Genomic DNA, 22,652 nt, shown 5'->3' on the forward strand with positions numbered 1-22,652 from the left:
TTTATACTCCTTCCAAACTAAGCCTTCAAGTACAAACAGCGTAGAGATAGGGATAAACTAATTGAATTCAACTATTTTGCCTACTTCAACTATAAAATAAATAATATTAACTACTCAACTAATTTGCTGACAACCCAATTAATCAAGTTCTCATCAAATCTTCTTCTTTGACTTGCAATTATTAATAGATTACTACCAATAGGATTAAACACTGTGAATGAAGAAGGCCCAAGAGATCATTTCATCCCAATATGTATTCTTTAATGAGTCTTATTATTACACAGACACTTACTTTCAATTTTGAACAGGAAACTCTGAGGTCTCTTCCTTCCACACCCTGTTAGCTGTTTGGTAAGTTATTTATCCATATAAATAAAATAATGACTATTTTAGTTATAAAAAATCATTATTAGCATAGATAATTTTGTCTTGTGCAATTGTTGGCAACTTTTCCCTTGAGATAGAAAAATTATTTATTCACCTAAGAGATAAGTATCATTTATTCAGGTAAGTGATATCTAAGGAAAATAAATTTTCTATAAATCCTACATAAATATGAAAAAAGAATATACATATCTTGATCAATGAAAAAAACCGCATGACCAGCTTTACCCCTCTCAAAATAAAAATAAAAAAATAAAAAACGAACATACCCCAAGTTTCACCCATCTCCCTGTCGTTCTAGAGCCTAAAAGCAGCTTCAGGTTTCAAACTTGCCCATTCACCATTCCACGGGTCTCTCCGTTCCTGAGTTGTATTTGCCTGCCTCCTTTCGGTATACTGATATCTATATTCTTATCTGCTTAGCCTCTAAGAAATGCGTGTAGGTGTAGCCGTGTAGGGACGCTTTTGGATATCAGTAGGATGAAGGATTACACTCAAGAATTGAATGCACATCCAGAGAACTTAGCGAAGCTTAAGGGGTATAATTAGGGCTGCAACTTGGGCTGGGTTGGCCCAAACCCAACCCGAAAAAGTCGGGTTGGGTTGGGCCTGGTTGATGATTGGGTTAGGGTTAGGACTGACCCCTCGGGCAACCCAACCCAACCCAAACCTGACCCCCTATAGTACTAGACTATTAATCTACTAGTTTAGTAGATTTGTTTAGATGCACAACCCAACCCAACCCAACTCTACTATATATATACACTGATTTGTTTAGATGCATGATAGTTATATAGCCCCCCTACAAATTATCATGCCTTTCTTTAGTTTAAGTTCTTCACAGGTACTTGACTACTTGTCTTTTCCTTTTGTCTTGTAATTTTTATGTGACCTATCAAATAGATTCAAATTATTTGTTTGATCCTATGAATTGTTATTAGTGATTTTATTTCCATAATTTTATGTTTCATTATTGTTGATTTCATGAATTTATATTTTTGAGAAAAAATCTATCATAAGTCATAACTCATGATAAATAAATACTTATTTTTCTACTAGATTTTAAGGGATGGAAAGGTTGGGTTGGGCCCAACACAAGCCCAACCCAACCCAAAATTGACATCGGGTTGGGTTAGGGTTGAAGGAATTAGTTAGGGTTAGAGTTAGGGTTAGGGTTCAGTAGGTCGGATTGGATTAGGGTTAGGATTGGGGGTTTAGAACATAGGATTAAGCTAAGATTGGCCTCAACCCAACCTAACCCGGCCCGACTTACAGCCCTAGGTATAAGTCTCATTCGCTAAAGAAGAGAAGTACCCCATATGTGATATGTCTCAAGTTATCCACAAGATAAATTGAGCTACATTGGGGTTCTATTCTTTTCCAAGCCCAGGGTTGGTTGCAAAGGACCCAGCAGGCTTGAGGTCTTCTATCTAAGCAAATGAGTCCAAGCTGGACAGACCTACCATGGACCTTAGGTCTGGCGGAGGTCCAATCGACCATTAAAATACTTTGAAACATTATACCGAGATGCTTGATAGTTGATATACCCTTCCACCGTATCATGCGCTTGTAAAATATACTTTGAAACGAATAAAATTATGACACATGATCGCAGCACCAAAAAAAAAAAACAAATGAATGACACATGGCAAAGTTGGTTGGGGTTTCGGAGAGAAGCCTAGAACTAGAATTGTAAATTTGGTGGTGCTGCCGGCGGCCCGGTACGACGGACTACAGATCATGCCAGACCCGGCATGACACGATTGAACAGGTGGTGCCGCCTGTAGTCCGGCCCATATAAAATATATATAATTTTATTATATTATTACATATATAAATAATTAAATACATCAAAATTTATATAAAATAAATTTTTAAGATTTTTTTAAATTTATGTTAAAGTTTTCATTTTTATTTCAAAATTTTTAAAAAACATGACTTAACTCGAACTGCAGCCTAACTTAAGACTCGGCCCATGAACTAGCTCAACCCATGGCACGGTCTAAGCCCACATGGATTTGGGCCATAGGCCATACCAGACACTCCCAAAATATCCCAAGGGAAAGAAACACTGTGCCGGCCCGCACTTTGTAGAGTGCAACCCTTACAAAGAGATGGGTGGACTAAATATAAATAGGGAAGTATTATACATTTATACTCTTTTATAATGAGAAAAAGAGACCATACTCAGCCAACCCCTCCCAAGACCCCAGAGAGCTGGACAAACATTAGATGATGACCTTTTTATAATGGGAAAAGAGTGATTATATTCAGTCTCAATAAAGAAATCTCGTATTTTGTTTTCAATTTAGCCAAGTCGACACCTTTGAATGACAACTACACAGCTTAAAAAAAATAAAATTACTTGTAAGCTTAAACTAGGAAATGCAGTAAAGAATTTAGAAGCCTCAGCTCTTACATATAACTATATAAGCTGCTTTCCAGAAGCCAAGTAACTTTATGCCAACTGGAAATAGCACTAAGACTGAACCAATTTATCAGATATCATTTCATCAAATCAAACACAGTAGAGCCGAACCTCTTCCATGTTAGTCCCCAACAAATCATCACCATTGATGTGCAACAAGAATTTTGTCGTAAGCTATCAATAATAGACTGTGGATGAACAAGTTTGAGAGCATCTTGGTATGTTTCCATTGAAGAGCTTATTCCATTGCCTTGACATCTACTCAAGACTCGGCATGAAATTTTGTACCCTCTTCCTTCCACCCTTTTTGTCTTGCTCTAAGCTCCCACATTGTAGTCAATTTTTTCTGCGCTGCTAATGCTGCTTCAGCCTTTTCCCTTGCCTCTTCACAGGTTTCCATCCCTGAGTTGCACTTATCTGCTTCCTTTTGATACTGAGATGCTATCTTCTTAGCCTCAAGCAATGCCATGTCTGCACGCCGTTGGTTTTCCAAAGCTTCAGCTTCCCGCAGCTTCAATTCCTCTGACAATAGCTCAGCAAAGTTCTTCTCCATGTCTTCACTGACCTCTGGATCATGCTTTGCACAATCTGTGTACAAGTTAATCAATAGAATGATGAACAATGGCTACAGTTTAGTTGACTGCACATCCAAAGAACTTACAAAACCAATATGTCTGGTTATATTATCATTCAGATGACAGGGAAAAACCGCCGCTTGGTGAAATTTCTACTAACAGTATAATTCCCTGTAATGAGAAGTTAGTTCTCCAAGCTTGTAATCGCTGTAACTCTGTAGGAAATAAGTTTCCCATATATGACAGCTAGCCATCTATTCAACAAAGAAAATACTGTCATGGAGATAAATTGTGTGGTTTTGTAAGGGAAAAGATGGATGATGAAGCATGTGAAAATTTCTTTAGGTTTAGGCAAAGTGATTTTGCAACAAGGGGAGAGGATGCTTAAGGATCCATGAGAAGCAGAGGAATGGGTAGATGACACATCTAGACATGCCATTGCTTGGGAAGTAGAGTCACTCTTTAAGTTGAGGAGAGAAGTTGTTAAGGGAGGAGTAGTTGCACATCTTCAAGAGTAAGAGTAAGAGAACACAGAAGCAACCATTCAGATGCTTGAAGTTGAGTTGATTGAAGACCTCAGAACTAATTGTGGTCTGGTCGGTTTGCTTCAGGCATGGGTGGCTCCTTCGAAGAACATAGACACACTAGAGGTTTTCTCACATTCGATTGGTACTGGAAATTCAATCAATGCTGAGGTCTTGGCTTTGCTTCAAGGCTTGAAACTGGCAAGATAACTAGAACACAGAAATATGATTGTCAAAGGAGATTCAGAGTCAGTCATTTACTGGATGATGGATGGAAGTGCAGGGCCCTGGCAATTGAGACACCTAAACATAAAATCTGTATGTCTAGCCAATTCCATTTGTGCAGCTTTTTCCTGGGTTATGTGATCGGCTAACTCTTTAGCAGGCTCACTAGCTGGAAGGAGTATTATAAATTGTTCTAATCTTTTTGTTTTTATTCTTTTTCTTTTTGGATAAGCAACAATAACCTAAGATGTAGTTAATAACATGAAATTCTCCTAATTAAAAAAGCAAATGTATAGTGCTTTGTTTTACTACTCATATTTGTGGCCAAAATGCATATATAATTATGGAATTTCAGAATTAAATATATAATATGAAAGAATAAAAACTAATGAAAAAATACCACCAATATGTCTAATATTACTTGCATTTGCAGTTATACAAACAGCTAACCTGGTTAACTAATAAAAGTAAGCATTGTTTCCTATATCACATTAATCCATTTTACCTCCTTTGGGCCTAGTTTTTAGAAGGAACACAAACCTGTAAATGAGGAGTTGCTCAATCCTGCAGAAAGCACATGAAAAAAAACAAAAAACAAAATAAGAACATTTTGGCAAAGTGAAAAAAATATATATATATAAGGCATAAAAAGGATAAAAAAAAGAGATACATATTCAGAAATGCATTTGGGTTTGGCATAAGTATAAGAGCATAAATCAATAATGGTTACTTATCATCATCTAAGTCTTGTCCCATCTATATAGGGTAGGCTACATGAATCCTAATTTTCCATTCTGTAACAGTTCGGTCAATATGTTACTTATCAAAAGAAAGTGTAAAGGGAAGCACCCCAGGCTCTGCATCAATTTCTATAAGGCCCACCAAACATATGACAAAAATATAATCTACATACTGATCGAAAAAGAAAAAAAAAATACATAGTTTCAAAACATGTTGTCCATGTTTGGAACTATTAGTCCCCAGACATGTCAAAATGGATGTCATTCATTCATGGTATCAGTTTATTTGGTTTGAATGGTTGCTGAAAATTCAGCAAGCAACTTTTTCTAGGATAATCCAACTATATGGAATACATGCACGATTCTATATCATCACCATAATCATCCAAGCCTTATCCCAAGCCCCAACTATATGGTGTGGGCTACATGTATGGTTCTATATAGATGATTTAAATTAGGTGACTATTGGGCCACCTCAACCCTACTGGCCAAACACAAGCTGAAAAACTCAGCCCCTGAATTGGATTTGAGATGGTAAAATCTGATATGTACAAGGACAGATTATGCACACATCTGAAAAATTACAAAGAACAATATTTTTTTTTTGATGAATAACAAATACTTTTATTAAGAGATATTAATATAGAAAAATACATAGGGAGGGGTAAAAACACTTAACCCTCCCAAGAAAACATTTCAGATTACAATGTTGCCCAGAACAAATTTTCTTTTCCCACCCCTTGTTTAGCCAATAAGTCTGCCAAGGAATTGGCACACCTCTTAGTCCACTGAAATTTGACTTCCATATTTTGTATGAGATATCTAATTTTCTTCTTTTCATTCAGAAACTTCCACAAACTCGAATCATCTTTCATTAACCATTTGATAGTCAAATTAGAATCACCTTCCACTATCAGGTTTCTGATATTTAATTCTCGAGCTCTTTTTAACCCTTCCATAACAGACAATATTTCAGCTCTAAGAGAGTCCCCCCAGCCAATAGGACCCGAATACAATGCGATAATTCAACCTTCATCATCCCTGAAAGCTCCCCCTATACCCCACAGACCTAGATTTCCTTTGCTACTTCCATCAAAGTTTAATGTAGTGAACCCTGAAGCTGGTGGGGACCAAACTGGGTGAATTACATTCTTCCTTGGAACTGACCAAGCCACTTCTTTCCACTTCCTGATGATATCTCCTTCTGAATAGTTTTCAAAAATGTTCAAAGTCTTAGCCCACTGAATCACCCTTATGGAAATTAATTCAGTAATTACACCTTTATTTCTTTCTTTCCCAAGAAAGGTCCATTGGTTCCTTTCCTCCCAAACTGTCCAACATACAGTTGCTCTTACACATCTCCATAGAATTTTCCCTCTCTTCTACAAAGAACAACAATATTAGTTTAATGGCATGAGTATTGGTCCAAATCTGAATAGCAATGATGTCTGATCAATCGTTTTATCCTCCCTAGACAATGCAGTTGCTAGTTGGTGCACAACCACAAAAGTAAACATGTTATCAATTGAAAATATTGATGCTACCTCATATACAAGTCCATGTAAGCTTAAATATCCACACTAAAAGAAATGATATAGAACATCTACTATATATTTTTCATTTTACAAACATAAAATAGAAGGCCGGATGAGCTGAGAAAAGGAGCGACAGTCATTATTGTTCAAAGGTAGAGTGCAATCTGGAGCATCAGATAAGATCACCTGTTTATCAAAACTCCATACCATGGTTCAAAGTATTGAAATGATGGATATGCAAACCAGAATTTTCAACCTACAAAACTCCTTTTTTATTTAATTTTTTCAGTTCGATGAGTTTACAAATAAATATATTAAGATGGACGTTAATGTTTGAACCTATTAAAAGGTCTGAAACCTTAGTATTTAGCATTGCAACCCTAAAAAGCAATACATATTGTACGATATGGTACAATATGAATTGATACTTAAAACCTTGTTGATTCTCTTAGGGCCGAGGTCATGGCGGAACTGGAAGGGGTTAAGAAGGCAAAGGAGATGAACATTCAGAAGCTAATTATAGAAGGAGACTTGAAATTGGTGATAGGATGGCTGCAAGAGGAGAATAGTAACCTCTGGAAGCTTGCTAATGAAAAAAGAGCTTTTGAATGGGTAACTCAGGGAATAGAGATTCAGCTTCATTGGGTGAAAAGAACTGCTAATTCCTTTGCAGATACTCTGGCCAAACAAGGAATGGAAGGGAACAATTGTTCTGGGCAGTGTTGTAATTGTTTTTTCTGTCTCTTGGGGAGGGTTAAGAGATTTTCTCTCTTAATGAATGACATAGGGAGATGTTCCCAATGTGCAGCTTCAGTGGCCGGTTGGGAATGTTGGGAGCGTCTGGTTAGTAGCAGATCTGAACTCTTATTTTATGCCTAGCCTCTATCATGACACACTTGCCCAACCATGTGCTCAAATGATCATAGCAATTATCATGCATATGACAGAACAAACACATATTTCGTATGTAATATTATTTTAATTAGTCAGAGATAAATGGAAACAAATTAAACTTTAAAATAACTTTGTCATTCACAAGGTCAACTAGGCTAACTAGCCACTAGTTGATGCTTAGTCCTCCAAGGTGACCGCACCACGAGTATCAAACTACAAGTTCATGACGCAGTCAGCAAGGCCCTTAGCTGACTAGTTGGTCAACTAGTTATTAGTCGATGCTTTGATAACACTAATGAAGACCTACAAATTGGAACCCAATACCTCTCATTTTAGCTTTCTTCTAACCCAGGTGATATTGTTATCCAAGTCTAACCCAATATGGATACAATTTGACATTGTTAAATTAGGCTTTTATAAATATCATTATTAAAAACAAACAAAAGAAGACCTGAAGACTGTATATTATTAATAAAATAAAGTAGAACTATTATTTATAAAAAAAAAAAGTAAAGTAGAAATATTATTAAAAATACAATACTTGCATGGGGCTTGAACCAACAAGCCTTCACCGGAAAAATAAATCCATACTTAAACCAACTTCTCTAAGAAATATGTTAGCTTAACATAATATGTATATATGCACTTATATGGTAGTAATATCTGATAAATCTTGAATGCATCACATTGGGATGGATCCACATTGAAGACAATAAAAAATCTCTGATATTCGGGATCTATATCAGGCTTATCTCAATGGGTTTTCATATGCTAACTTGGGAGCCAATGCCAAATGGCTATTCCTCCCCTCACACACCCTAGATGAAAAAAATTGAATTATATCTTCTGAAATGTTTGAAGTTAAAGCCCTTGAAATCCTCCAAAATTGAAGGGGCTGATCTTTTTTTTTTCAAACATTAGAGAATTACACTCTTCCCATTCACTCCCGTCAGTGGGAAAAAGGTAGAAAATCCCATAATATGTGCCCCCACATACTAGAAACCCTGCACCAGCCAAGAAGAATGCAGCAATTATGCTTTAAAAGTGGTAAATAATCAGGTGGGTCAAATAATCTCTGGTATCATGACTTTCTGGATCATAGATAATAAGTATCATCAAGTATTCCTGTATTGATTTCCCTGCAGATGTTGCCTTCCAATTACTTCTTAAAGTATTTCAACTATTAATTGGCTTTATTTATCACCTTTCCACTTTGTTCCCATGAAATTGAAACAGGGAGAAGCACTTTCTTCAGGAAAGAAAGTGAAAGTATCATTTATCATTAAGATCAGTTAATAGATGTATTTTATACTCGTGAGAAAGGGAGGAAAAATCTCTATGTGCTTTCTATACTTTTGACCTTTCAGTAATCGTAATCAATACTTTACTATCTCAAAAGAAAAAACAATGGAAAAGAAAAGAAAGGAAAAATGTCTAAATGCTTCCAATTACTAAGTTCTAAGTTCTTCAGTATACCCAGTTTTGATTGTTACATAGTGTCTCAGGCTATTAACTTGGATCAACCATTACATTTGTCTCAATAACATAGAACAAATATAGTACATAGTTAGAAAACAACATCCAGAGTCATAAATCTTTCAAACAGGCACGCGGGGGAAACTCATAAGGAAAAAACCACTTATATAAGAAGCACACCGTCTGCGAGAGTAGCTTAGGTCTACATATTTCATAAACAATCTAGGAAATTAAAGTGACTATCAAGACAAATTGGAAACTAGATGCCACCCTTTGGTTAAGACTCTGAAATATAGTGGTGAGGCTTCCCTTATAGGAATTAAAATTTAGTGTCTCCAAATCAAAATTTATTAACACCAAAAAGATTCAATATGAGACTGGGACACACAAGCATATGGTCAATTTAGAATCGAATTGAAGCAATTTAGTAGAGGATCTAAACAGATTTGAAGATTAAACAAATAAGAATACTTATAACAGATCTCGTGGGTGGCTACGTTACCTTCGGGCAAGGAGAGAAGGGACTGAGAAGCGCAATCGCAATCGCAAGGAGGGCAAGAAACGGAAGAAGAAGAAGAAGAGGTGTGGGTAACAGCGGCCAAGCCTTCGGTGAAGTGCCAATACAGTGGCGGACCTACAATGTATCCGGCCAAGCACATAGCCATTACAGTCAAACCCGCCTTAAACACACCGGGGCTACACAGGCGCTGCTGATTCACAGCCATCTCTCTCTCTCTCTCTCTCTCTCTCTCTCTCTCTCTCCTATGGAAAGTGAAGAGGATCTTGACTAGAAAAATCTCTTTCAATAAGAACACACTCCGCACCACCGATCTACGAACTCAAGAAATAAACCACCGACGGCATCGGCAGAGAAGCTCTTCTGCGCTTTTTTCTTTTTTAACGCCATTCGACGACTTCACTGCCGTAACTCTGTGGGCCTCTATGGTCCTCTGCCCTCTCTCTCTGTAACTGTCGAGGAGTAAGTCAGAGTGAAGACCCTCGACGCGCTTGATTGGGTACGTCTGTTTCTAGAGTTAATGCACCATGGAATTTCGTTGCTTTCCGGACTCTGGAGCGTCTTATCGATGGACGTAAGTGGGACACTTGGGTCCACCAACGAACAGGATCAACCTTAGATTAGGTTCACGAGGAATTTGAATCTATACGATCACGATTAGAGGCCATGATCCGATTAAAAGAGAAAGGGGCCCACAGAATAAAGATGCAATACATACAACTATTACGGGGTGCAATAGTAGCAATGGCAGTGAGGTGGAAGCGCGTACCGACAGCGACAATGTGCGTTTTGTCTGGAATGCTAAGGCGACGTTTAAGTAATAAACTCATTCGCCTCACATGCATCTTATACGGTCGATCTGGAATATCATGTGAGATGAACATTGCTTATAAGGAGGTGTTTGAGATCGACGATGATTACTCTCACGAAATTTTTCATGAACCACTTATCTTTTCTATAGAAATCAGAGAAATTGTTTGTTTGGTACCGTTATCGCTATGTCATCCGATTCCTATGATAAGATAAATCACTAATTTTTCAGAAATTACAGAAATCGTTTGTTAGTAGTACCATTATTGCCAAGAATGAATTTGGTGAGATCGGCTTCCCTCATGGCAAATCCGTACTCATACTGTTTCAATAGCCTTTTGCAATGTAACATTGGGAATATCTCCCCATCAAATAAAATACATAAGTTCAGTTTGGACTCCGGTTCTTTGCCCACAAGAATGTTCATGCCTACTCACAATATACTATCCCCCATCAATTGGGAATATCTTTCCCTAAATGATACTATGTTGAGGATGAGATGTTCTCTATGTATGACTGCGATAAGTGTGAATAAGATTCTCATTGACGGAAGATCCAGACTCTTCCATTTGTTTATAATACAAATGCTGAATCGAGGTGTTTATATATTATGATTTGTATTTGCCCTCTCCGAATATTCTTAATGCAAGGCACTAAAAGTTGCTTGAATGGACTTTGCCATTACCAAAGCCAAACTCGAATTTGGTTGGTAGTGATCTTTTTATGGGAACTATCTTCTCTATCCATGTCAATGCTATATCATCCCAAAAAAATCAGAGTTGTCTATGAGTTTGTTCAATTTCATCTTTTCGACTCAATTTTAATCACTGTTTTTATTCTATCATTGAACAAGCTGGTTGAATCGTTCAAACCGTAACCTTGCCAAGATTCCATATTTAGTACAATCAAGATTTGTTAGACGGTAAAAAACCATTGACTTGGTCAAGAACTGTTCGACCCAATCAGTTCAACCATTAACGCATTCGACCCAGCCAATTCAACCATTAACTCGTTCGACCCGATCACCAGGTTGCGGGTTGCACCTTCAATGTATACACTTTTGAAGGCCATAACTTTGCACTCTGATGTCCAATTGGGGTGACTTTTTTTTGGCTAACTTTTGAGATCTATGCGTCCCAAGGGGCCGTAGGGCTTGCCCCACTGTCTGAACCGTTCAGTCTGGCCTATCGAACTAGTTACTCACAACTCAGAGGCAAAAACAATTCAACCTCCGGGTAAGTTTTTAAAACATTATTTTAATAATTGATTTTTGAACACCTCTTTTGGTAGTTGTGTGGTACGTGCATTGTATGTGCAAAATGAGAGATAGAAGGGGTAGTTAAAACGATATACAAGGATAAGAGGGAATTGAATAAAGCTGGGGCAATGTTTCCAAACATATCATTGACCTAAGTGATTGAACCATTCAACCCGGGAACTGATCACCTTTCTGGGTCCTTTCGACAGCTAGTTTGTTATATTGTAAAAAACCGTTGATTTATTGGTCAAGTGAACCAAGGGGGAGCCAGGAAATTTTTATCAAGGAGGGAGAATAAACATGGATGGACAATTGGAGTGGGGGAAAAATATACATGGAGGAGGGTATTATAAGTAGGATTTCTTGGCTATAGAGGGGCCATGCCTCACCTGAAACCCCCTTGGCTCCACCCCTAAAGTGAACTATTAACCCTAATGGTCTAATCATCAAACAATTCAACCTAGATAATGGTTTGCAGGCTGATAATTATTTTTTTATATTTTAAATATTTTATTATGTTTGTGGTGATGTCATGAGTCAACCCGTTTGAATTAGACGATTAAATTAATAACCTAGAACTTGGTAGGTTCTTCGATTCATCAAAGTAGAGACCTGGGATTAATAACCTAGAACTTGGTAGGTTCTTTGACTCGTCAAAGTAGAGACCTGGGATCAAATCCCACTACCACCAGGGAGGGGGATGGGCTACCCCCATTGTGTATCCCCATGAAGCAAGAACCTAGAGGCAAAAACAATTTCTGTTTTCAGGTCACACTCTCCATCTCATGAAAAGAATTTTTTTTAGTGGTTGCAAGAATCGAATCTGTCTATATTAGAGCGAACCAATTAACATACCAACTGAGCCACCCCACTTGGCCATAGAAGAGTGGCAGGAATATGGGATAGTGTAAGTAATTATTTACTCAAATAATTATTATATGGTCATAGATGGGGAATTGTATAAAGTAAATGGGTATCATAGGTATTATAAGATTATAATTATTATATGGTCATAGATGCATGGCAAGAAAAATGGAGTTGGGGTCTTCTGTTCCAACCCTCTACCAATTTAATCTAACACTGCACATCTCACTATGAGACTGGGACCCGCCATGTATGAGATGTGATCAAGACTCAGAAAAATAGGATAACGTTGGTCAATATTTAATAAAATCTATAAGAATAAGATGGGGAATTGTGCAAGTAAAAGGGATATCATAGGTTATAAAAGTTCCCAAAGTTGGGCATGAAACTCTTTTTTTATTTATTTGTTGTAACCAATCAGATGGTTATTTATCAATTGGTAAAACCTATAAGACCAAAAAGACATAGTACCCGAGGATCTTTGACCAATCAAAGCACCCCAAGAATTTTGATGAATACCTTCTGAGTGATCATCTCTTTTATGATAATAATTGATTGGCTGTTAAGTCTTTTCGGTATGGATTCCACTATGATATGGAAAAGATATGATATCCCAAAAACATCTGACCAATCAAGTGGAACCAGGTGTTATTTATCAATACTTTGAACCATTTGCTACCTACTACATTCCAGCTCTGTAAGGTTGTGTGAATTTTCTTTTTACAAGAGGAGCAGCTATTATTGCCATCGAAAATCATAAAAACTATCTGTTTGAGTATCCGACTTCAGATCCATACAACTCGTAACAAGCAAATGGAAAGAGATTGCAAGGAAGGGCTGGTACTGACATTACAGACAGGAACTACCCAATGAATGACAGAGAAATCAATAAAAACAATCTGTTTTGAGTATCTATCTTAAGATCCGTAGAATTTACAACCAGCATATACTGGATTACATGAGATGAGAGCATCAAACTTGTGATTACGGCCCTTATGCCAATTTGAGGAAAAGCATACAACAGATAAATTTATCTATATAAAGAGAGATAAATACCGGGTCTCTTCAGTGGTAATTCTTTGTCTGTATAGATAAAAGAATTCAGTTCTGTTAATGCAGTTGCAATTTGAAAATTGTTGATAACCTTGTCTAATTTCCTAGCATGTGCTCTAGTCCTCCCCCAGCTTGATATGCTGCTGCTCGGTTTCCTCCTGCTACATTATTAATCAGCTGTTGCAGCCACCTTTTAGTAGTTGGATCTTCCTATAAAACATACATAAATCAAAAGAAAGAAATGAAACATAAAAATAATAAGAATAGGCTTGGTATACTCATGCTTTTGGCTTTAGGGTGATGACATTCCAGTCCAGAAAAAAGCACTGGAATAGAAGCTAATGGTTTCTAAATTGCATACGTTAAAAAAAAATTTTCTAGGTTCCTACTTCCTAGTAATAACTAGTATGTTGTGCAAGGCTAGAAATGTTTTATTCTATAAGTCTACTACTAAATTACATGAATAAAATCCTGCTAAATTTCTTACGAGGATGATCTTATCATAACCAGCAATGCAAATTTGCAAAGAAGCACATGGAGAAAAAGGCTCTGTCTAAGCAACACTTTATGGATAACAGTAAGCAACAAGAAGCATATATATGACAATGATAAAAAGTATCTGTGTAAACATGGAACAATGTCGAGAATGCTAAGCAAGACAATAAACAGACAGTCATATGTTTCTCAAGTAACACTTACACGAAGGCAACTACTGAATGTTGCATCTCTTAACATTTCAGGAAGGCAATTTCTTAATGCTTCACAAGCCCTGTATCATGAAAGTTAAAGATTACATCCACATTGTTAGATGCTGCATATAAACGCAAATAAGGTATTAAAAGAAACAAAGGAAAAGGAGAAAAAAGGATAGCACCAATATAACTTGGGCAACAAATGACTCCACCAACAAACCTTGGATTATCGGACAATCTGAGGTAACAACGAATGATATGTTTTAGAAGCCGAGATGAGGGTTGCTCGGCAAGTGAATTAACCATGGTACCCAGCACACGACCTACTGCAAAAAAGCGCTCAGCTGTAGCACAAATGTAACGCAGCCCCACATCATCCAGTAGTATTTTTTGAACGATAAACGTAGCTACCTGTGTAAGCACACAAGTTAACAAAGGCATATGCCTATGTAGAAAGAATGTATATATCTAAACCACTCACTTTCCCACAGACATTGTAATATGAAACACTAGTAACTTAGTAAGTAATGGTAACAGGATAAACTAATATGAGCTTATTTTCTCAAGCTCAATCATCAAATCATCATTCCCCAGGCAGAGCTTTGTACACTTAGCTGCCCACAATGCAAAATATTTAAATAGAGGAACTAACTAATGTATTGATATAAGATGGAAATTACAGAGATTGGAAACAGTATTCCTGAAATGCAAAATGTCACCATGAACCACTGTGATGAGGGCGGATTTGGCCCTCTAATAACCTCATGACACATGGCATCCCGAAACAGCTGGACGACACCCAAATGCCACCTAAGCAATGAATTGGAGTCCCATATCGTAGTTCTATCGCTGACCTGGCAACCTCGACCACAACTTAGGTCGGCTTGCAGCACCTCATCCAGGGACAACCTATAGCACCTCGCCACCAACCGAAGTGACCTCGACCACAACTTAGGTTGGCTTGCAGCACCTCGTCCAAGGACGACCTATAGCACCTCATCACCGACCAAAGTGACCTCGACGCGAGGCGTTACCTCTCTCGAGGGCTTGCTGACCTAATTGAGGACCAGGCGGTGACCTGCGAGATGTGCTCGCTGACAAATTCGACATGCATACCCCGACACTCCTAGGTTTCTCTGAAGTTGGCCCGTGTACTAAATGTTCCGGAGAATGGTCAACGTGCATAGCGGTTACCTCCGAGGATTTCGGACCGGTAAGGCACGACCTCTCGGAAATCTCAGATGCAGTGCGTGAAGCCTATGCCAAACAATGCCTATATAAAGGCATCAACCCCAATGACACAGGGTACGCGCGATTATTTGCTCACTAGCTTACTAGCATACAAACTTTTAGCTCGCACAACCCAGTACTGACTTAAGCATCGAAGCAACCTTGCTGGGTTAACCACCCCGGGTTCTCTAATCCTTTGTCTTGCAGCTTGGTCCAGCACGCTGCACAACTAAGGTCCAGGTCATCTTCCAGCTAGGAGCTTCCAGATCATGCATCATCAATTGGTGCCGTCTGTGGGAAACGCTAAAAGAAGCTAAGTTCTCACCTTCTAAAAAGCTAAGTCCTCATCTTCCAGAAAGCTAAGATATCGCCTTTTAAAAATTTAAGTTTTCACTCTCCAATTTCCATTTTTTATGAACTAAAAAGCATTTTTGAGCAGCACCAACATCCAGAATGAATATCAATTACTAGGGAGCAAGAACATCTGTGATGAACCTTGAGAACTCCTCTGTGACAATTAGATAAATTTAGGCTGAACCCAGCATTCCCAGTGCCCCAGATAAATATACCGCTACTGCATGTGAACGCCTCTCTCTCCGTGGTAGAGCTATCAGCGGTTCCCGCCGGAATTGAAGCATGGAAATTCTATGAGATGAAGCATGAATTTCCAGATTTGAGCATGGGAGAAGCCCAATGTAAATAGCAGCAAAACGACCTCAACTCATCCTCAATAACAATCAGCTAGGATGAGGCCTCACCAGCCCCATTTTACGAGGTCGCCTTTACAAGTCGAGCTCTTCGTTGCTCCCACAGGAGTCAACGGCCAACGGATTGCATGGACGCCCTTGTAGGTCGAGCCTTCCAAGGCTCCCATGCAAGATGACGACCTAAAGTTAGTAGTGCTGCCCTCGTAGGTCGAGCTCCCAGTGGCTTCTTGTAGGAGTGGATGACTGGCATCACTACGAGGCTGATGTAGTGTAGCCGTGGCCTCGAACTGCCGACTCACACCAACAACTTTATGTATCAACAACCCTCACAAGGGGGGGGGGCAGAACATGTACGTTGTGGTCTCGCAAGCACTCACCCAGGAAGATAATCCCATGGGATGACGTAGAAGCAACCATATGAGAAGTTACTACAGAATGACCACCCGCTTAGGTGGAGAGGTCAGGCCGCATGTCGGCTAAATAATATTATGGGGAGTGGACTATGAGTCGCTCCCAGAGCCCAAGGGCCACGATGCCGAACAAATAGTGATCTCGGTGCCAAACATGAATAAGACCCAGTCGCCTCTTCGGCATGGGCAACTTAAGACCCAATCGTCTCTTCGACATGGGCAACATAAGACCCAGTCGCCTCTTCGGCATGGGCGGAATTAAAAAGCAGTTCGCGTTCAGCCCCATCGGTGTGCAGACAGGCCGGGTACATACCATTCCGCCTCAGCCTCATCGGTGTGAAGAAGAAGAAAGAGAAAAAGAAGAGAAGGAAGGAAGACTAATTCAGCACAAGAAAAAGAAACAAAGGAAAGACTAGACCATGACAGACGCAAACTTGGTCGATCTCTTCACAATAGATCTCCACCTCAGTTTCAGGCTCCGCATCGAACTCGCTGGCTACTCTTTTGAGAACCAGCTTGAGGGAGACTGTGTCGAAGTCTACCTAGGTGGAGCAACCTAATAAAGCATTCACACAGAACCCCTTCTTGAGGATGGCATGATGAGCTTTGCTCTTGAGGTACTTAGTCGGATTGCAAAACCCCTTGATGGTTGCATCCCTAATAAGGTAGATATCCTCGGGGTACTGGTTCCCCCTCTCCTTGAGCGAATGAATTTGCTCTTGTGCCCCAAAAATCAAGACTGCGAGGTCTTGCGTAAGGCTACAAACACTTGGACTCTTCCGACCTGAGGAGCAAATTGGATTGATGCCAATGACTACGAACTCATCAAACAGTCATTCCGGGCCAAATGAACAATCTACTCCCTTCGCCGAGCTGCCCTCAACTCGGGAGTGGGGGGCAATTGATGAGGGTGGATTTGGCCCTCTAATAACCTCATGACACATGGCATCCCGAAACTGTTGGACAACGCCCAAATGCCACCTAAGCGATGATTTGGAGTCCCAAATCGTAGTTCGTCTTCGCCCCGGCCTGGCGACCTACCTTTATCGCTGACCTTGTGACCTCGACCACAACTTAGGTCGGCTTGCAGCACCTTGTCCAGGGACGACCTATAGCACCTCGTCACCGGCTGAAGTGACTTCGACGCGAGGCGAGACCTCTCTCGAGAGCTTGCTGACCTAACTAAGGACCAAGTGTTGACCTGCGAGATGTGCTCACCGACAAATTCGACATGCATACCTCGACACTCCCAGGTTTCTCTGAAGTTGGCCCGCATATTGAATGTTCCGGAAGATGGTCAACGTGCATAGCGGTTACCTCCGAGGATTTCAGACCGGTATGGCACGACCTCTCGGGAATCTCGGATGCGGTGCGTGAAGCCTATGCCAAACAATGCCTATATAAAGGCACCAACCCTAATGACACAAGGTACACGCGATTATTTGCTCACTAGCTTACTAGCATACAAACTTTTAGCTCGCACAACCCAGTACTGACTTAAGCATCGGAATGACCTTGTTGGGTTAGCCACCCTGGGTTCTCTAATCCTCTGTCTTGCAGCTTGGTCCATCTCGCTACACGACTAAGGTCCAGGTCATCTTCTAACTAGGAGCTTCCAGTAAGACAAAAGAAACACAACCTCGCCCCAGAACGTTGGAGGGTAGGGAAGCTCCTCGCGGCAGACTTCATCAAGGAAGTCCATTACCCAAGCTGGGTGGCCAACCCAATTCTGGTGAAGAAAGCCAATGGCAAGTGGCGCATGTGCCTCGACTACACCGACCAGAACAGAGCCTGCCCGAAAGACTGCTTCCTGCTGCCCAAGATCGACCGCCTAGTGGACACGACCTCAGGGCATGAGTTGCTGAGTTTTTTAGACGCCTATTCCAGTTACAACCAGATTAGGATGGATCCCACTGACGAAGACAAGACCACTTTCATAATTGAGCTCGGGCTATATTGTTACAAGGTCATGCCCTTTGGATTGAAAAATGCTGGGGCAACATTCCAGTGCCTTGTAAACAAAGTTTTTGAGCCATTGATCGGCAATAAAGTAGAATGTTATGTTGATGACACGGTCGTGAAGACCCAGTCTTCACTCTTTGTTGAAAGATCTAAATGATGCTTTTCAAATTTTAAGAAGATATAACATGAAATTAAATCCGAATAAATGCGTCTTCAGAGTCACTTCGGGTAAATTCCTAGGCTATATAGTCAACTGAAGAGGCATCGAGGCCAACCCAGAAAAAATAAAGGCAATCCTAGATATGAGACCTCCCCAGAAAATAAAAGAAGTCAAGAGGCTGACTTGCCGGATAGCTGCCCTGAGCCGCTTCATGTCTAAATCGGTAGACCGATTCCTACCCTTTTTTAAAGCTATAAAAAAGAACAAAAACTTCGAATGGACCGAAGAGTGCCAGCTCGCTTTTGACGAGCTGAAAAGGTACTTAAGTACCGCTCCGGTTTTAACCCGACCTGAAGAAGGGGACGTGTTAAAACTCTACCTCTCCACAAGCGACGAAGTAGTTAGTTTGGTACTGATCAAAGACCCATCTACTATGTTAGCAAAGTTTTGCAGGATGTAGAGACTAGGTATCCGGAGATCAAAAAATTAGCGTATGCGTTGGTCATAACAGCCCGGAAACTTCACCCATACTTCCAGGCCCACACTATCGTTGTTCTCACCAACAAACCCTTGAAGCAAATTCTGCTTAAGCCCGAGGTATCTGGAAGATTAACGAAGTGGTCCATCGAGGTGAGCGAATATGATATCCAGTATGAGCCACGACCATCAGTCAAAGCCCAGGTCTTGGCGGACTTCGTAGCAGAGTGCACGTTCGACACAGCGACCCCCGAATTGACCGAGCTCGTTCACACGACGGGAGAGTCAACAAGCGGTGCACCAAGCCCAATCAGAGCAATAGCAACCTGGGACGAGGAGCCCTGGATCCTCCACGTTGACGGCTCATCCAACTAGCGGGGAAGTGGTGCAGGACTGGTACTGTATAGCCCAAGCGAGGTGAAGCTGAAGTATGCTCTCCGGTTCGGATTTGAGGCATCGAATGAGGCAGAGTATGAAGCGTTGATCGTTGGGCTGACCTTAGCAAGGGAAATGAAAGCAAGGCACCTCATCGTATGTAGCAATTCACAACTAGTGGTCAACCAAGTCACTGGCGAGTACGGAGCCCGCGACCTAACTATGGCAGCTTACCTGACCAAAGTCAGAGAGATCCTGCATAGCTTAATCTCTTGCTTTATCAAGCAAATTTTGAGGTCCGAGAACGTTGAGGCCGATGCCTTGTCACGTCTAGCAAGCACGAGCAACAACACTATGCGAACTGTGTACATAAAGGACTTACCTCGGCCCAGCATTCTCGAGGGGGGGAGGGGGCAGAAGAGGTCACTCCTGTGTCGCAAGCAGAATCGAGCTGGAACGACCCGTTCGCTAGTTATCTGCTCCACGGGACCCTACCTGTAGAACGCAATGAAACTCGGAGGGTAGAGCGTCAGTTAGCCAAGTACGTCCTCATAGATGGATAGTTGTACAGAAGATCCTTCATGCTCCCTTACCTGCATTGCTTGCGACCCTCAAAAGCTGAGCATGTACTTCGTGACACCCATGAAGGATTGTGTGGTGGATACTTGGAGGATAGAGCCCTTGCACAGAAAATGTTAAGGCAAGGCTATTATTGGCCCACAATGAAGGCAGATGCACTCGAGCTCGTCAAAAAGTGTGGCAAATGTCAAAGGCATGCCAATATCCACCACCAACCTGCTACTGATTTGAAATACCTCACTAGCCCGTGGCCCTTCGTGTAGTGGGGAATCAACATCCTTGGTCCTTTCCCGCCAGCAACAGGGTAGAGGAGGTTCTTGGTTGTAGCAGTAGATTATTTTACGAAGTGGGTAGAAGTCGAACCCTTGGTAACAATCACAGCCCATAACATACAGAATTTCTTCTATAAAAGCATAGTATGCCGCTTCGAACTACCCGGGTGCTGATGTCCGACAATGGGAAGCAATTCAAAGATGTTAAATTTCAAAACTAGTGTGCCAAGATGAGGATTCAGCAAAACTTCACCTCAGTGGCACACCCCCAAGCGAATGGACAAGCAGAAGTAACTAACAGGGCGATACTTCGTGGATTGAAAGCCCTGGATCCTCCACGTTGATGGCTCATCCAACTAGCGGGGAAGTGGTGCAGGACTGATACTATATAGCCCAAGCGAGGTGAAGCTGAAGTATGCTCTCCGGTTCGGATTTGAGGCATCGAACGAGGCAGAGTATGAAGCGTTGATCGTTGGGCTGACCTTAGCAAGGGAAATGAAAGCAAGGCACCTCATCGTATGTAGCGATTCACAACTAGTGGTCAACCAAGTCACTGGCGAGTACGGAGCCCGAGACCTAACTATGGCAGCTTACCTGACCAAAGTCAAAGAGATCCTGCATAGCTTAATCTCTTGCTTTATCAAGCAAATTTTGAGATACGAGAACGCTGAGGCCGATGCCTTGTCACGTCTAGCAAGCACAAGCAACAACACTATGCGAACTGCGTACATAGAGGACTTACCTCGGCTCAGCATTCTCGAGGGGGGGGGCAGAAGAGGTCACTCCCGTGTCGCAAGAAGAACCGAGCTGGATCGACCCGTTTGCTAGTTATTTGCTCCACGGGACCCTACCTGCAAAACGCAATGCAACTCGGAGGGTAGAGCGTCAGTCAACCAAGTATGTCCTCATAGATGGACAGTTGTATAGAAAATCCTTCATGCTCCCTTACCTGCGTTGCTTGCGACCCTCGAAAGCTGAGCACGTACTTCGTGACACCCATGAAGGATTGTGCGGTGGATACTTGGAGGGCAGAGCCCTTGCACAAAAAATGTTAAGGCAAGGCTATTATTGGCCCACAATGAAGGCAGATGCACTCGAGCTTGTCAAAAAGTGTGACAAATGTCAAAGGCATGCCAATATCCACCACCAACCTGCTGCTGATTTGAAATACCTCACCAACCCGTGGCCCTTTGCGTAGTGGGTAATCAACATCCTTGGTCCTTTCCCGCCAGCAACAGGGTAGAGGAGGTTCTTGGTTGTAGCAGTACATTATTTTACGAAGTGGGTAGAAGCCAAACCCCTGGTAACAATCACAGCCCATAACATACAGAATTTCTTCTGGAAAAGCATAGTATGCCGCTTCGGACTACCCTGGGTGTTGATATTCGACAATGGGAAGCAGTTCGAAGATGTTAAATTTCAAAACTGGTGTGCCAAGATGGGGATTCAGCAAAACTTCACCTCAGTGGCACACCCCCAAGCAAACGAACAAGCAGAAGTAACTAATAGGGCGATACTTCGTGGATTGAAAGCTAGCTTAGCTTGAGCAAAGGGATTGTGGGTGGACAAACTGCCCAGTGTCCTTTGGCCCTACTGAACTACTATCAAGACTGCGACAGGTGAGACCCCCTTTAACCTCACGTATGGCATAGAGGCGGTGATCCCAGTAAAGATCGAGGTACCCACATTGCGATTTGAGGCTTATGATAGGAAGCAAACGATGACAAGCTCCATACCAACCTAGACCTGGTAGAGGAGGTGCGAGACCTGACTTACATTCGGACCACAACCTACTAGTAGAGAGTATAACACTCGGGTCAAGAAACGACAGTTCCATGTCGGCGACCTAGTTCTCTAGAAAGTTATGGTACCTGAGCCCGACATAGGTAAGCTCGGACCGAACTGGGAAGGTCCGTACCATGTAAGGTGGGTGTTCAGGAAAGGCACATATGAGCTCGAGACTTTGGAAGGGAAGTAGGTACCTCGAGCATGGAACATTGATAACCTAAGAAGGTACTACTTATGAGCCCATGACTCCAAGGTAAAATTCCTCTAAGTCTATGGAACCACCGAACTGGTCAAAAAAGGCGACGGACTGGAGAGAGGACTCTGAGTCACTCTCAGAAGCCTAAGGGCTACGGTGTCGATCTAACAAAAGACCTTGGCACTACAATAAGTCTTAGTCGCCTCCTCGGCATAGGCAGACAAGTCCTAGTCGCCTCTTCGGCATGGGCATAAAAGTCCTAGTCGTCTCCTCGGCATAGGCGTAGCGATTCCCAATCGCCTCTTCGGCTTGGGCAAGTAGCCCGTGCATAGACAGGTCAAGTGTATACCCTACAGTGTCTATCCACCTCAGCATACAACAACACAAGGTTATTCCTACCTGGAGTCCAGCTCGCTAGCTTGGCACTTTGGGATAACCGACACTTAAAAAAATTTTTTACTTAGAAAGATTTTTGCACAAGATTTTTTGCACATACATAAGACTTTTGAATCATTATGCTT

General features: G+C 41.2%; 2 protein-coding genes across 3 annotated transcripts in view; both read right to left on the minus strand.

The window, feature by feature from the left end:
- Positions 1–2,625: 2,625 nt before the first annotated feature.
- LOC148875290 (uncharacterized) lies at positions 2,626–9,767 on the minus strand. The gene is made up of 3 exons (XM_088964412.1): positions 9,284–9,767; positions 4,677–4,700; positions 2,626–3,400 (listed from the first exon to the last, which is right to left on the minus strand). The coding sequence occupies exons 1-3, from the start codon at positions 9,504–9,506 to the stop codon at positions 3,075–3,077; spliced, it is 573 nt and encodes a 190-aa protein (XP_088820538.1). The 5' UTR covers positions 9,507–9,767; the 3' UTR covers positions 2,626–3,074.
- A 3,287-nt stretch (positions 9,768–13,054) lies between these two features.
- The window catches only part of LOC148875291 (uncharacterized), a 43,813-nt gene continuing 34,215 nt past the window's right edge, over positions 13,055–22,652 (minus strand). For both annotated transcript variants that reach the window (XM_088964423.1, XM_088964424.1), the window contains 3 exons: positions 14,196–14,386; positions 13,983–14,052; positions 13,055–13,493 (listed from right to left, as the gene is read on the minus strand). In XM_088964423.1, coding sequence (XP_088820549.1) covers positions 13,380–13,493; positions 13,983–14,052; positions 14,196–14,386 — 375 coding nt within the window. In that variant the 3' untranslated portion in view covers positions 13,055–13,379. The remainder of the gene's footprint in view (positions 13,494–13,982; positions 14,053–14,195; positions 14,387–22,652) is intronic.

The sequence above is a fragment of the Nelumbo lutea genome, chromosome 1, assembly GCF_056320005.1.
Source record: "Nelumbo lutea isolate HS-2025 chromosome 1, American lotus-T2T, whole genome shotgun sequence".
NCBI classification, from domain to species: Eukaryota; Viridiplantae; Streptophyta; class Magnoliopsida; order Proteales; family Nelumbonaceae; genus Nelumbo; species Nelumbo lutea.